The sequence below is a fragment of the Lygodium microphyllum genome, chromosome 21, assembly GCF_053477565.2.
Source record: "Lygodium microphyllum isolate KBCC chromosome 21, Lygodium_microphyllum_v1.1.10, whole genome shotgun sequence".
NCBI classification, from domain to species: Eukaryota; Viridiplantae; Streptophyta; class Polypodiopsida; order Schizaeales; family Lygodiaceae; genus Lygodium; species Lygodium microphyllum.
This window is the reverse complement of record NC_141155.1, coordinates 18,869,707-18,883,748: the sequence shown is the minus strand read 5'-3', so window position 1 is coordinate 18,883,748 and position 14,042 is coordinate 18,869,707. Positions and strand designations below refer to the sequence as shown.

Sequence of the window (14,042 nt, the reverse complement as noted above, 5' to 3'; positions counted from 1 at the left end):
GATGCCATTATTTAAGGACCTATTTGGAGAGCGGTTGCAAATGTGAACCGCGGTTTTGAGTGCCTCTCCCCAAAATGCATGAGGGAGATTCTCTCAGTATTTGCGGTTCTCTTCCGTTGTGCACTCTCACAAGTTTCTCAATAGGCATCATACTTTGGCCTAGCATGGTTAAGTTGCAAGCTTTCTTGAGGCTACCTTGGAGGCCATTCATCTCATAGATTTTTAGTTAAGACACACGTCTTACTCTCCTCTCCCTTTGACATCGATGTGTTGGGGTGAGAGGGCGTGCTTCTCCTTCCACCATCCGATGGTGAGAGGGGGAGGTGCATACAAGATCTCGAGTATTGTCTTGATTAATTCATACTTTGTTGGTTTGCATCTTGATGGTCATGCTTGTAAAAGGGTGCTTCTCTAAGTGAAAAAATCCTCTATGAGGGCATTGCTTGAGTAGTGCCACTGCATTGTGCATAGCATTCTATTTGAGCATAACACTTTGCATTACCCTTGCATCTCCCCAAGCATTGGCATTGTGTTTAATGTAAAATAGAGTGCTTTTGGGTGAGGGGAAAATGTGTATTTGCAGGCGCCTATAACTCTTGCATTATGTAGCATGTTCCCCTTTTACCTCATGAAAGGAATGATAGACATGGATCCATCATGCTCGCAACTTCTCATCACTAAGGCAACTTCATATAGTAGAGTTTATGTAGCCTTTACCTTGTCTATATATCATCACCTTAGCCTTTGCACTTAATAGATTTTATTTATGGGGGATGTTTAAATTTTCCCCGCCATGCAAAATAAGAAACAGAAAAAGTAAGACCTTTTACATAAGGCTATGTGAAAGATGCCTGTTGCCTCTACAGTATTGGTAGGTCCTTGGGCAGCTGATATGTACCCATGGACCGATGCCCTTGTTGCTTTGGGGTGGTACCTTAACTTACAAAACAGTGTGGAGATGTGATGCACTTCAACTTGGGCACTGTCCTTTTTGGGCTTGAGAGAGGGTATTGAGCCACTAATATTAGGATATGCACTCCAACAATTATGGTGCATTAAGCATTAAGTCTCCTTAAAACAGCTCCAAAAATCAATTAAAATAAAGTTACAAAAAATAAATGGTTCTATTTTTCAGAGTAGGCCAAACGCACCCCCAATCCTCTATGAATAGGAGTCTTGTTTTTGTGCATCCCCATTTCCTCATTCAGCCAGCTACCCTTGCCTCTCACAGTCCACTCTTGCTGCCCACACCTCTTTTAGAGGATATCATGAGTTCGTGGAGTCTTCTATCATTGCTGCCCTGCTGTCTACAGCCCCTATCCAGCCAAGTGACCTGTTTTGGAGAACTTCCTTAGTCTCATTTTATTCATCATGATCTTGCCTTGTTGCTTGGACCTCACTTGCTTCTTGGGGACCTGTTCCATCTACTGTACATCTACATTTATTGTTGAATTGGGCCGCTCGGTGTCAAAGAAAATCTTGTTGCTATTGCCGTCAGTCAATTTGTGCATTTCCATCACTGGAGGTCCTCTTTAGCTGCTGGTCTGCTGCAACCAGCCTTCCTTCCGTGGATGGGTGGTAAATCCCTGATTACAACTTAATTACAGCAGCAAACAATTAGTGCAAATCTGAAAATACAAATTTACCTGCTTATCTTGGACAATGCACACCCTATTGGCCCCAAAATTGGCGCCTTTTTCGGTATTTCTTTAGCTTTACTGAGAAGAAGTTGATTTATAATGGGATTCTCCCAATCCCTCTCGATATTCCAACTCCCCTTGCTGTGATGAATCACCAGCAAGTCTCTTATCTGATTTGCCCCTTGATTCGGGCAATCAATTGGCCTTCACCCGCTTTGATGGAGATGGAAAATGCCCCAAATTCAATTATTTGCTGGTTCCTCCACTTGAATAGGCTAAAAACAGCTTCAGCCTTGTTGAATCCAAGTCTTGGAGCTTCCAATTTTTGGCACGTTTCCCGAGGCTGTTGCTAAACCCTAATTTTTGCTGCAGATTAGGGTTTACACGAGAGAAATCTGAAATTTCTCAGCCTCCAAGGGTCCAAATGTTGAGATCTTCGGAGCAAGGCTGTGAAATGGTTGGGAGATAAGAGGGAAGCCTGTAGAGAGAGGAAATTGCCTTCACCTGCTTCGATAGAGATGGAAAATGCCCCAAATTCAATTATTTGCTGGTCGCTCCACTTGTATAGACTAAAAATAGCTTCAGCTTTGTTGAATCCAAGTCTTGGAGCTTCCAAATTCTGGCATGCTTCCCGAGGCTATTGCTAAACCCCAATTTCTGCTTACACTTGAGAAATCTGAAATTTCTCAGCCTCCAAGGGTCAAAATGTTGAGATCTTCAGAGCAAGGCTATGACATGGTCGAGAGATGAGAGGGAAAGCTGTAGAGAGAGAAAATTCAGAGTTTTGTCTCGAAGAATGATTGAAAACTAGTCAAATGCAACTGTTGCCCTATCTCAACAGCATTAGATGCAAAGAACTAAACAAAATCAGTCATTTACTATTGTTGCCTTGTCTCAACAGCGTGTAGATGCTGTCTCCTGCTGTTGACTGGTCTTCTCCTGACCTTGGCAGTCTCAGAAGATCCTCCTATTTCTACAAATCAGACCAACAGTCTCTCCTCCGTCTCTCTTGCAGGCTGAATTTATAAAAATGCCTCTCTCCAACCTCTAAAGACGGTTTTCAGTCTTGCATGGGTATTTTTGATAAGTAGCAGTCTTCCCAAATGGTTTTTCAAGCATTTTTTATAATTAAATATTACTTTTCAATCTTTAAATACTAAAAATTAATCTAATAATTATTTTGGTGCCTTGAAAAATAATCTTACTGGCCAATAGTTAAATTGGCTAGGCAACTTCCATTCTCGAGTGTCTCTCCGCCATCTTTGACCATCAGATTGTTGTTAGGTAGCATTAAATGCCACTTCTCTAGTGTCACCAAAATTGATACTTGTGGCCAAATGAATGACCCAGGCCAACAACTGACACGAGATACCATCGGCTATCTGTGCAACATAACTTATAGCAACTTTTGCGTTTGACATCTCGTGATTTCTTCGGGTCTCGAGCTTATAAATTTACTTTAACCCCAGTTGCACTTCACATGTGTAACATTTACTTGATCATGTGATTAAAAATTAATCCACATCTTAGTCTTCATGATAGCCCTCCCTCTTGAAATCCTTGCAATCCTCCTCTATTGCACTACCAAATGCATCAAAAGCAAAGTACTACACTGGAAGTTCCATAGGGCATCATAGTCAACACAACATTGCGCACTGTTATTCAACCATTCTTATGCCTAATATTTGCCCCTTGATTCGGGCAATCAATTGGCCTTCATCTGCTTTGACGGAAATGGAAAATACCCCAAATTCAATTATTTCCTGGTCCCTCCACTTGAATAGGCTAAAAACAGCTTTAGCCCTTTTGAATCCAAGTCTTGGAGCTTCCAATTTTTGACACGCTTCCCAAGGCTGCTGCTAAACAATAATTTCTGCTGCAGATTAGGATTTACAAGAGAGAAATTTGAAATTTCTCATCCTCCAAGAATCCAAATACTGAGACCCAAAGCTGTGAAATTGCTGGGGGATGAGAGGGAAAGCTGTAGAGAGAAAATTCAAAGTTTTGTCGCAAAGAATGACTGAAAATTAGTCAGATGCAGCTGCTGCCTTGCCACAACAGCTTGTAGATGTAAATAACTGAACAAAATCAGTCATTTACTGTTGTTGCCCTGTCTCAACAGCCTATAGATACTGTCTCCTGCTGTTGATTGGTCTTCTCCTGACCTTGGCAGCCGCCGCAGAAGGTCCTCCAATGGATGCAAATCAGACCAATAATCTCTCCTCCCTCTCTCTTGCAGGCTGAATTTATAAAAATGCCTCTCTCCAACCTCTAAAGACGTTTTTCATTCTTGCATGGGCATTTTTAACAAGTGGTAATCTTTCCAAACGGTTTTTCAAGCAATTTTCATAATTAAATATTAATTTTCAGTCTTTAAATATGGAAAATTAATCTAATAATTATTTTGGTGCCCGGAAAAATATTGTGACTGGCCAATAATTAATTTGGCTAGGAAAATTCCATTCCTGAGTGTCTCTGTGTTATCTTTGACTATCAGATTGGCGTTAGGTACCATTAAAGGCTACTTCTCTAGTGTCACCAACCGACACTTATGGCCAAATGAATGACCTAGGTCAACAACTGGCACGAGATACCACCAAGTACTTGTGCGGCAGAACTTATAGCAACTTTGCCTTTGACATGTCGTGATTTCTTCATGTCCCGGGCTCGTAAATTTACTTTAACCCCAGTTGTATCTCACATGTGCAACATTTACTTGATCATGTGATTAAAAATCAATCCACATGTTAAGTGAGGTTTCAAAAATACATGTCCTCATGACAGCCCTTCCCCTTGAAATCTTTGCAATCGTCCTCGATTGCATTGCCAAATGCATCAAAAGCAAAGTACTACATTGAAATTTCCATAGGGCATTATGATCATGGCCACCTTTGAGGAATGTGCATGAGATTCGTAGCTTCTTGGGTTTATGTTCTTACTATAGGAAGTATGTACGCGGGTTTGTTGCTGGGTTGTACTCCTACGTCGAACGGATAGGTTCGTACCAAATGAACCGTACGGTACATATCCGTACTGTTTCGTACGATATCTTAAGCATGTTTTGGCCACGTATCTTGCGGGACAAGGCGAGCTATCGAGGGAGTTTCCGCGCAAAACGGGCTAGGGAAAAAGGCGCAAACTGGGCACGATTGATCATTTGCAAGTCTCGACTCTCTTCTCAGCCCTCGCTTTTGTTTCCAAGTCTCCAAGGCTGCATCAAGCTCCCATCCTCTCCAAGCTCCCTCTTCCTCTCTCCTCTTCCCCTCTTCTCTTGAGTCTTTCTCCCATCCTCTCCCTTTTCAAAGTTGGTTCTTCTTCCAAGTTTCCAAGTTTCCCCGATCCCCTCCCTCTTCAAGGCTCAAGCATCATCTCACTCTCTCCTCTTCCCCCCATCCCCTCCCTCTTCAAGCATCACCGCCGATCGGAGTGACAAGTCTCGACTTTGTCCTCTTCATCGGGCCTCCGGTCTCGCCTCGGCACCATGACATGCGAGAAGCATGAGGCCTTTAACTTGCACGTCATCAATGTGGAGAGGGACACAGAGAAGTCCAACTCCCACAATTGGATATGCAAGTATTGCAGGAAGAGCTACACAAGTGGTGCAACCCGGCTTCTCCAACATCTTTCCAAGATGGGGAGGTAAGTCGCTCCATGCAAGTCGATCCCTCAACACATTGCGGACGAGATTCTCGCCAAGATGAGAGGGGGATCCACTAGAGGAGGAGGTGGCGGATCGGCGGCGGCGGCATCTATACCTATGCCTACTCATGAGGAAGCCTCAAATGTAGGCCTATCTTCGACCAATGCAGGTGAGGCCTCCACCATTGGTGGTGCTGACTCCACATCCGCTTGGGGCTCAGGCATTGGCAAAAGGCAAAGGTTAGAGGCTCATGTGGTACCGAAGAGGCAATCCTCTCTCTCTCTCAAGCTCCCGATCATACAAGCCGATGTTGAGATTGCACACACGGTGATCGAGTGTAATTTTGCATTCAACATCCTAAAGCATGAGCAATGGAAGAAGATGGTGAGAACCATCGCCAATGTGGGCCTATGTGAAGGAAGGAGCGGCGTCTCATACAATGATATGAGGATGAAGAAGATTGATGAAGAGAAGGAGAGGATTGATAAAGCCCTTAATCCTATTCGGGCCACATGGACAAAATACGGTTGCTCCATTCTCACCGATGGATGGAGTGACCGTAAGAAACGGGGTATCATCAACATACTCGTTTCATGTCCACTTGGCGCATATTTTTTGCGGGCCGTAGACACCGGCAAGAGGGGAAGAAAAATGACCGGCCCATTCATCTACCGCCACATTCGGCAAGCTATCATTGAGGCACACATTGTCTTTTTAAAGTTGCTTTCATTATTCATGAATCATAATTAGAATTTTCAAGACGTGATTCATGATTCATCTCTTCCCGAAGCTTTTATTATTTGTGCCATGTATGATGTGCTTGTAGGTGGGCCCGTTGAATGTGGTGCAAGTTGCGACTGACAATGCATCCGATTGTCGGCGCATGGGCGGTTTGCTTGAGGCCAAGTTTCCTTCGATCGTGTGGACTTCATGTGCAAGTCATTGTTTGGACCTGCTCATGGAGGATATCGGGAAGCTAAAATGGATGAAGAGGGTGGTACACAAGGCTACATCTGTTGTCACCTTCTTCACGGTGAAGGTGAAGGTGCTTGCGATGTATCGCGAGCATAGCAAACTTGAGTTGAAGAAGCCTTCTTCAACTCGGTTTGCTTATATGTGGTTATTGTTGGAGCGGCTTTATGAGGTGCGGTCCGCCCTAAGCCAAACAGTGGTGTCCACTCTATGGAATGAGTGGGATGAGCATGAGACAGAGGAGGCGAAAGCCATGCAGCGGCTGTGCCTTGATGAGCAGTTTTGGCAGAAAGTCCGTGCCATTGTGATTGCCGTGACTCCCTTTTATAGTGTGTTGCGCATGACTGATTGTGAGGGGTCCATCATGGGCCTTCTCGTTCACTTCTTCAGAGCTGCATTGGTGGAGGTAGAGCCTTGCACGATGATCACAGATTCTCAGCGTGCATACATCATAGAGAGAGCGGAGAGGAGATGGGTATGGATGCATAGGTCCATCCATGGTTTTGCAGCATTGGTGCATCCAGCCTACAAGTCGCCGGCGATCATGGATGACAGAGAGCTCCGGTCAGATCAGCTTGCATATTTGACTCATGTGGTCCCCATAGATGACCACAACACAGTCCTAGAGGAGCTTGGATGCTACACAGATCAGAGAGGACATGTGGCATTTTCTTCTCCCACTTGTTGGAGAAGGGAGTCACTTGTAAAGTCTCTATTTTGGTGGCAAAATATGGATATGCGCTGGAGACTCTTCAGCCCTTGGCCATGAGAGTCCTTGCGCAAGATTGCTCTTCTGGTGTATGTGAGAGAAACTGGAGTGTCTATTCTCTCGTTCACATGAAGATTCGCAATTGTCTTAGCACACGACAGTTAGAGCAGCTAGTCTATTGCCGTACTAACTTACGCATGATGAAGGCCTTGATGAGTATGGGTAGTCCAAAGCAGGTAAACATCTAACCATAAAATGATAAGTGAAGTTTATTTTTTAAATTTGTTGGTTTCAACTTGTTACAACTTACTTTATAGTATTATACTCAACAATTTAGTATTTATAATCTATTATCTTATGTGCATTGTGTAGGTGAATGTTGATACATTCAAGTTGACGGGTGACACTTTTGCGAGTGTACATAAGGAGGTCGATGAGGAGGAGCAGATCTTTGCAGAGCTCTATAGAGAGCTCATAGCAGCAGATACCCGTGACACTCGTAGTCAGCGTGCTCGTGGGCGAGGAGTTCGAGTTGCTAGTAGGGGCATGGTCATTCGACGCCCTCCGAGATCGACGAGGGGTGGTTCGGGTGGTTTGCAGACATATATGAGGCGGGGCTCTAGTAGCTCTCGTCCAGTTCTTGATGATGACATTCCCTCCTTGCCTACAGTTAGACCGTCATTGCCTAGGGAGCCATCATTTGATAATGATGGTAACCTTATGAGTGAGGATGAGTATGAGAGTGCCTCATCATTCGATGACAAGGAGTCATCTTCAAACTCTCTTGATGAGCACTCAGATGACGATGATGATGATGATGATGCTGATGATAGTGATGCCTCATGAGTCATTCTAGCCTCTAGGCCTCAGCTCTCTCGAGTCTCACCTTTTTGTATCTACTTAGTACTATCATTGATGATTGTATCCAGTTTCACTCATTGATGATTGTATGATGTATTCGGCACAGTGTACCGTTTGGCGTTGCCCGCATGTTTGCTGCTCGATTGCGAGGGCTTTTTACCTCATGTATTCAGCATATTTTGTAATGGCACTGCTAGTTTCACTTTAAACATGTGTTCTATTATTTATAGTTTAAAAAAAAATAAAGTAATTTTTTTTTGTACTAATATCGTACCGTACCTTTCTTAAGGTACCATTTAGTACTGTAATTTATCATACCGTACCATATCGTACTTTTCGTACCTGACAACTATGGTTTGCTGAAATTGCATCTGCATTGCATGCCTTGCATTGTAGAAGAAGGATATGCCATTTAGATGGGCAACAGTTGAAATTTCAGCATTTGAAAAGTTGAAGGAAAAGATGACTTTAGATCCTATGCTTGTGTTGCCCGATCTAAGGAAGTCATTCATAGTTTAATGTGATGCATGTGGTAATAGCATTGGGGCAGTTCTTATGCAGGATGGCCGAGTTGTGGTTTATGAGAGGCAAATACTCCATGGTGCAGAAAAGAATTTGCAGGTCTATGAGAAAGAGCTCTTGGTTATAATTCATGCACTGTCTACATGGAAACATTATTTGTTGGGGGACTAATCCTGAGAGGGCTTCAACGACAAGCGAAAGATTAGGCCCAAGTACTCAGGATAAAGGCAATGGCACTAACTCTAGCCAGGAGCTAGCAGAGATGAGGATGGAGCTAGCTAGATTACAAGAAACAATGAGACGATCGACACGCCCTCATGTCCAATGCTTATATTGTGGCAGAAACCACCTGCCAACACCTGAGTGTGAAGATCCTCAGTCTTAACCTTGTGCTCATTGTGGTAGCTTTGGCTATGATGCCATGCATTGCAGACTTGCGAGGAGACTCCCATACTTGCAACCATATAATCAATCATACCTAGCGAATAGACAGCCAAACTTCTTCGGAAGTGGAGCTCCATTGGATCTCCGGGCACCCAATGACGCCAAGCCAGCCATTCCTAGGATGGAGATAAACCCTACAAGCATACCTAGACCACTTGGACCCTATGTGACCCATCCACGAAGTGACGCTCCAATCCACTACGTGGAAGAGCTGAACGATGAAGAGCCTTAGTGCAGACAGACCATCAAACTTTGAAATACTTTCTGATGCAGACAAAGTTGTTAGAGAAGCATATGAGATGGGCAAACCTTCTCTCTATGTTTCATTTTCAAATTGTATATATTGATGGTAAAAAGAATGTTGTGGTTGATGCACTGTCACGTAAGCCTCAAATTTCAGTCGTCAGCATGGTTTATCACACTGAGTTGGATGCCATGAAAGAGCAATGTGCTGCTGATTCGGACTTTGCTAATGTTTATGATCAGCTTTGCAATGGCCAAAGGCACGAACACTTTGTGCTTAGAGATGGATTTTTGATGATGCATGGACGACTATGTATCACAAAGCAATTAAGGCCTAGAGTTATCATTGAAAGTTATGTTTCTTTGTATACAGGACACAGAGGTATTGATGCCACAATCAAGGCAGTGGAGCGTTTCTTTTATTCGCCAGCTTTGAGGCATGATGTAGAACAGTTTGTTAAGACATGTATCGTATGTCAGAAGGTAAAGCATGATAGGCAAAAGATTCTTGGTCTATTGTAGCCCTTGCCTATTCCAGATAGGCCTTGACAGAGCATTGCAATGGACTTTATTTTTGAGCTTTCTAAGACACCTACAAGGAATGATGGGATATGGACTATTATTTGCAGGTTTAGCGAACAAGCCCATTTCATTCCGGTGAGGAAGAAAATAAAGGTTGATCATATGGCACGATTGTTTTTGCAGCACATCTTTAAGTATTATGGTATGCCAGAGTCGATCATTAGTGATTAAGACCCCCAGATGACTAGTTTATTTTGGAAGGGCTTGTTTGAGAATATGGGTATCACGTTGAAATTCTCATCATTCTTCCATCCGTATACAGCTGGTCAGTTTGAGGAAGCAAATTCCACAGTGTTAGATCTTTTTGAGGGTCTATGTTTCAGACCACAAGACACAGTGGGAGCACTATTTGCCCTTGGTCGAGTTTGCTTACAACACGGGTGCATAGTTCTATGGGCAAAGCTCCATTTCAGGTGGTTGAGGGTGGCAAGAAGGTAGCACCTATTCTGCAAATAAAGGATAAAATCTTTGAGGCTGATCATTATGTGGAAAACTTGGATGTAGCCTATGTAAAGATAAAATATGCACTTCAGAGATCGCAAGAAAAGCAAAAGAGAGCAGCTGATTGCCACAAGATGTGCTTTGTAGTTTGTAGAGGGTGATTATGTATTGCTGCGTTTTGAAAAGGCAAGGCTGAAAAAGATGAAAGGAAAATAAAGATTGTATCCGAAGTTGAGTATGAGATACTATGGACCCTTCAAGGTGTTGGAGAAGATCATGGATGTGGCATATGGGCTGAAATTACCTCCACATTGGCGGATACACAATGCCTTTCATGTCAGTTTGTTGAGGCCTTTTCATGATGATGTGCTAAAGGATATGTCTGCTGAAATTCAATTTGAGGTTGAGGAGCGAGATGAGATTTTGGTACCTGAGCAGATTTTGGCACATAAGAAAAGAAATGTGAAAGGTAAAGTTTCAAGGAGATACTTGGTGAAATTTCAGAATTATTCACCAATGGATGCCAAATGGATGGAAGAGGATGACTTGGCAAACCATCCTCAGTTGTTGTAGCTTTACCTATATGTCTTTCAGTTAGAGCCAACTTTAGTTCGGGCTCTGTTAGATTGAGCATAGCAAGGGTTCGAAGTATTGCTTGATGCTCAAGTGGGAGGTAACATTTCTCCTCCTCCAGTTATGGACAGCTCTCGTATGTAGTGGATCTCGGATGTATTCAGCATACATCCAGGGTACTGCGCTGACAGTATGTTTGCCATGAGATCACTACTTAGTGTACTAGTCATTGTGAGTATGAGTTTCACCCGGGCACTAGAACTAGACTTTTGCATAAGCTTATAATCAATTTAGTATGAATTTTCCTTCAATTTTGAGACAAAAATTCTAATCAGTTTCAACTCAGTTTTTGATAAGCTTGAGAACCGTTTATGGTCACTTTTTGGATCAGTTGTGCATCAGTTTTTGCATTGATTGCTAGTGAGTTTTTGCAATGAGTTTGTGATCAGTTTGGGGTCACATTTGCCGCAGCTTGTGATCAGTTCTCAAATCAGATTATACTCAGTTTTCAATGATTTACATCTAGTTCCATGGACAACAACATATGATATGATGCCATTGATGTTTTAGCCATGGTTTATGCTTGGTTTTCGCTATACTATGGTTTGATTTTGCCAGATGAGTTGAGCTCATGAGAAATGGACATGTCACATGATAATCTGGCAATGTTTTTGAGATTCTTTGTGAGTCTTATGCTATGTTATATTGGCTGGTGATTTTCAGCATATATTGGGCATAGGAATGGTTGAGCAACAGTGCGTAATGTTGTGTTGACTATGATGCCGTATGAAACTTCCAGTGTAGTACTTTGCTTTTGATGCATTTGGCAGTGCAATCGAGGATGATTGCAAGGATTTCAAGGGGAAGGGCTGTCATGAGGATATGTATTTTTGAAATCTCACTTAAGATGTGGATTAATTTTTAATCACATGATTAAGTAAATGTTACACATGTGAGGTGCAACTGGGGTTAAAGTAAATTTACGAGCCCAAGACCCGAAGAAATCACGAGATGTCAAAGGCAAAAATTGCTATAAGTTATGCTGCACATGTAGTTGGTGGTATCTCGTGCTAGTTGTTGGCCTAGGTTATCCATTTGGCCATAAGTATCAGTTGGTGATACTAGAGAAGTAGCGTTTAATGATATCTAATGCTAATCTGATGGTCAAAGATGGCGCAGAGACACTCGGGAATGGAAGTTGCCTAGCCAATTTAATTATTGGCCAGTCAGATTATTTTTCAGGGCACTGAAATAATTATTAGATTAATTTTCAGTATTCAAAGACTGAAAATTAATATTTAATTATGAAAAATGTTGAAAAAACCATTTGGGAAGGCTACCACTTGTCAAAAATGCCCATACAAGTCTGAAAAACGTCTTTAGAGATTGGAGAGAGGCATTTTCATAAATTCAGCTTGCAAGAGAGAGGGTGGAGAGGTTATTGGTCTAATTTGCAGCCATTGGAGGACTTTCTGAGGCTGCCAAGGTCAAGAGAAGACCAATCACTAGCATGAGACAACATCTACAGGCTGTGGAGACAGGGAACAGCAGTAAATGACTGATTTTGTTCAATTCTTTGCATCTACAAGTTGTTGTGGCAAGGCAGCAGCTGCATTTGATTGATTTTTAGTTATTCTTTGTGACAAAACTCTAAATTTTCTCTCTCTACAGCTTTCCTTCTCATCTCCTAGCCATTTCAGAGCTTTGCTTTGAAGATCTCAGCATTTGGACCCTTGGAGGCTGAGAAATTTCAGATTTCTCTCCTGTAAATCCTAATGTGTAGCAGAAAGAGGCGCCAGAAATTGGAAGCTCTGAGACTTGGATTTAAGAGGCTTGAAGCTATTTTTAACTATTCAAGTGGAGGGACCAGGAAATAATTGAATTTGGGGCATTTTCCATCTCCATTAAAGCAGGTGAAGGCCAATTGATTGCCAGAATGAAGGGGCAAATCAGATTAAAGACTTGTTGGTGGTTCATCACAGCAAGGGGAGTTGGAATACCGAAAGGGATTGGGAGAATCCCACTGTAAATCTTCTTCTTCTTCAATAAAGCGAAAGAAATACCAAAAGGGGTGCCAAGTGTGGGGCCAATCGGGTGTACATTGTCCAAGATGAGTAGGTAAATTTGTATTTTCAGATTTGCACTAATTTTTTGCTGCTATAGTTAAGTTGTAATCAGGGATTTATTACCCATCTACGGAAGGAAGGTTGGTTACAATGGACATGGAATGGTACTATTGCTAATACTTAGTGTGATGCTCCCTTAGATCTTTACGTATTATAGTAACCAATCAACTGTATAGACTTCATCGGTTATAGTAGGTGATCAAGTGTGTAGAATTTTTGATGGAGGACACCGTCCCCCCCTGGGTTTTGTAAATGCCCCGAACAACGTAGTATGCTTAACAATTATGATATTCGCTTGTTTTCGAGATTTAATATAAAAGAGAATGAACACTTAAAGCTGAAAATGAAAATTACTCACAAAATTACAGCCATGAAAATGTAAAAGTAATGGAGACAAGATTGAGGGTTGAAGATGGGCAACCCCCCCCTCCCCGAAGGAATGTATTTTTGCTGAACCCAAGTCTCTTAGGGAAGAACTGAGTTACAATCAACCTGAGAGTGAGGAGAAGTAATTCTCACTCTCACAAGATCATGCAAAGATGTACAAACACATATGCATTATCTATTATGCAATAATAAGAACTGATTTCTTTACAGTATGAGAGAAGAAAGAGGGGAAATCAGCCTTTCTCCATCGTTGATCAACAGTACATGGATAGGGGCTGCTTCTTGTTGCTAAAATGGAAGAAAGAGCTGGAGAAGGAGGTGCTGTAATGAATTTACAGGCTTGCTGTCTTGTAAAACAACAGTGATAGAAGAGGGAATATGGAGGAATTTGATAATGGAGAAGTGGGGGATGATGATGGGGATGGATGGGGCCAGTTTTTGGCTATCTGTGGGTGCTGTACATGAGTTTATAGCAAAGAAAAATGATGCTGAATGAAGAAAAACGAGCTCTTATTTATAGGAGAGGGAAGAGCTAGTACAAAAGGGGAAAGTGGAGTAGCACAAGACAAGTGTCCAGCCATATGTCATGAGATGTGACAAGTGGTGGGACACTTGGAAACATGTGTGATAAGTGTCTTGACACTTGTCTCTTTTCTATGGCCTTCCTTTTTGGGCTGAATACTGTCAAGAATAGAAACAACCAAATTTAGTAAGCACAGTCAGAGTACAGAATTTACTATTTTTAGAATGATATCCCTATTTTTTTAGGACTAGCATTTTTAGGCTTATTCGAGGCTCTTAAAATTTAGGGACCTCCTAAAATTTAGGGACCCCCCAATATGGGTGTCATATGAAAGCTTTTTCCGTGTACATCGCAAAAACGATATCAGAATCTTCATGTG

General features: G+C 42.3%; 2 protein-coding genes across 2 annotated transcripts in view; both read left to right on the top strand.

The window, feature by feature from the left end:
• Positions 1–14,042, top strand: part of PDE194 (formyltransferase) — a 66,380-nt gene that overhangs the window by 28,835 nt on the left and 23,503 nt on the right. The gene's annotated exons all lie outside the window — the stretch shown is intronic.
• LOC148017785 (uncharacterized) lies at positions 7,144–7,807 on the top strand. Its single transcript, XM_087662326.1, has 2 exons — positions 7,144–7,197; positions 7,334–7,807. Exons 1-2 carry the CDS (start codon positions 7,159–7,161, stop codon positions 7,805–7,807), a joined length of 513 nt encoding a protein of 170 aa, XP_087518452.1. The 5' UTR covers positions 7,144–7,158.

Excerpts from the sequence above, each read along its gene's own strand:
- LOC148017785 (XM_087662326.1), top strand. The coding sequence starts at position 7,159 with ATGATGAAGGCCTTGATGAGTATGGGTAGTCCAAAGCAG. Across the intron at positions 7,198-7,333 it reads GTATGGGTAGTCCAAAGCAG|GTGAATGTTGATACATTCAA; the intron begins GTAAACATCTAA and ends TGCATTGTGTAG.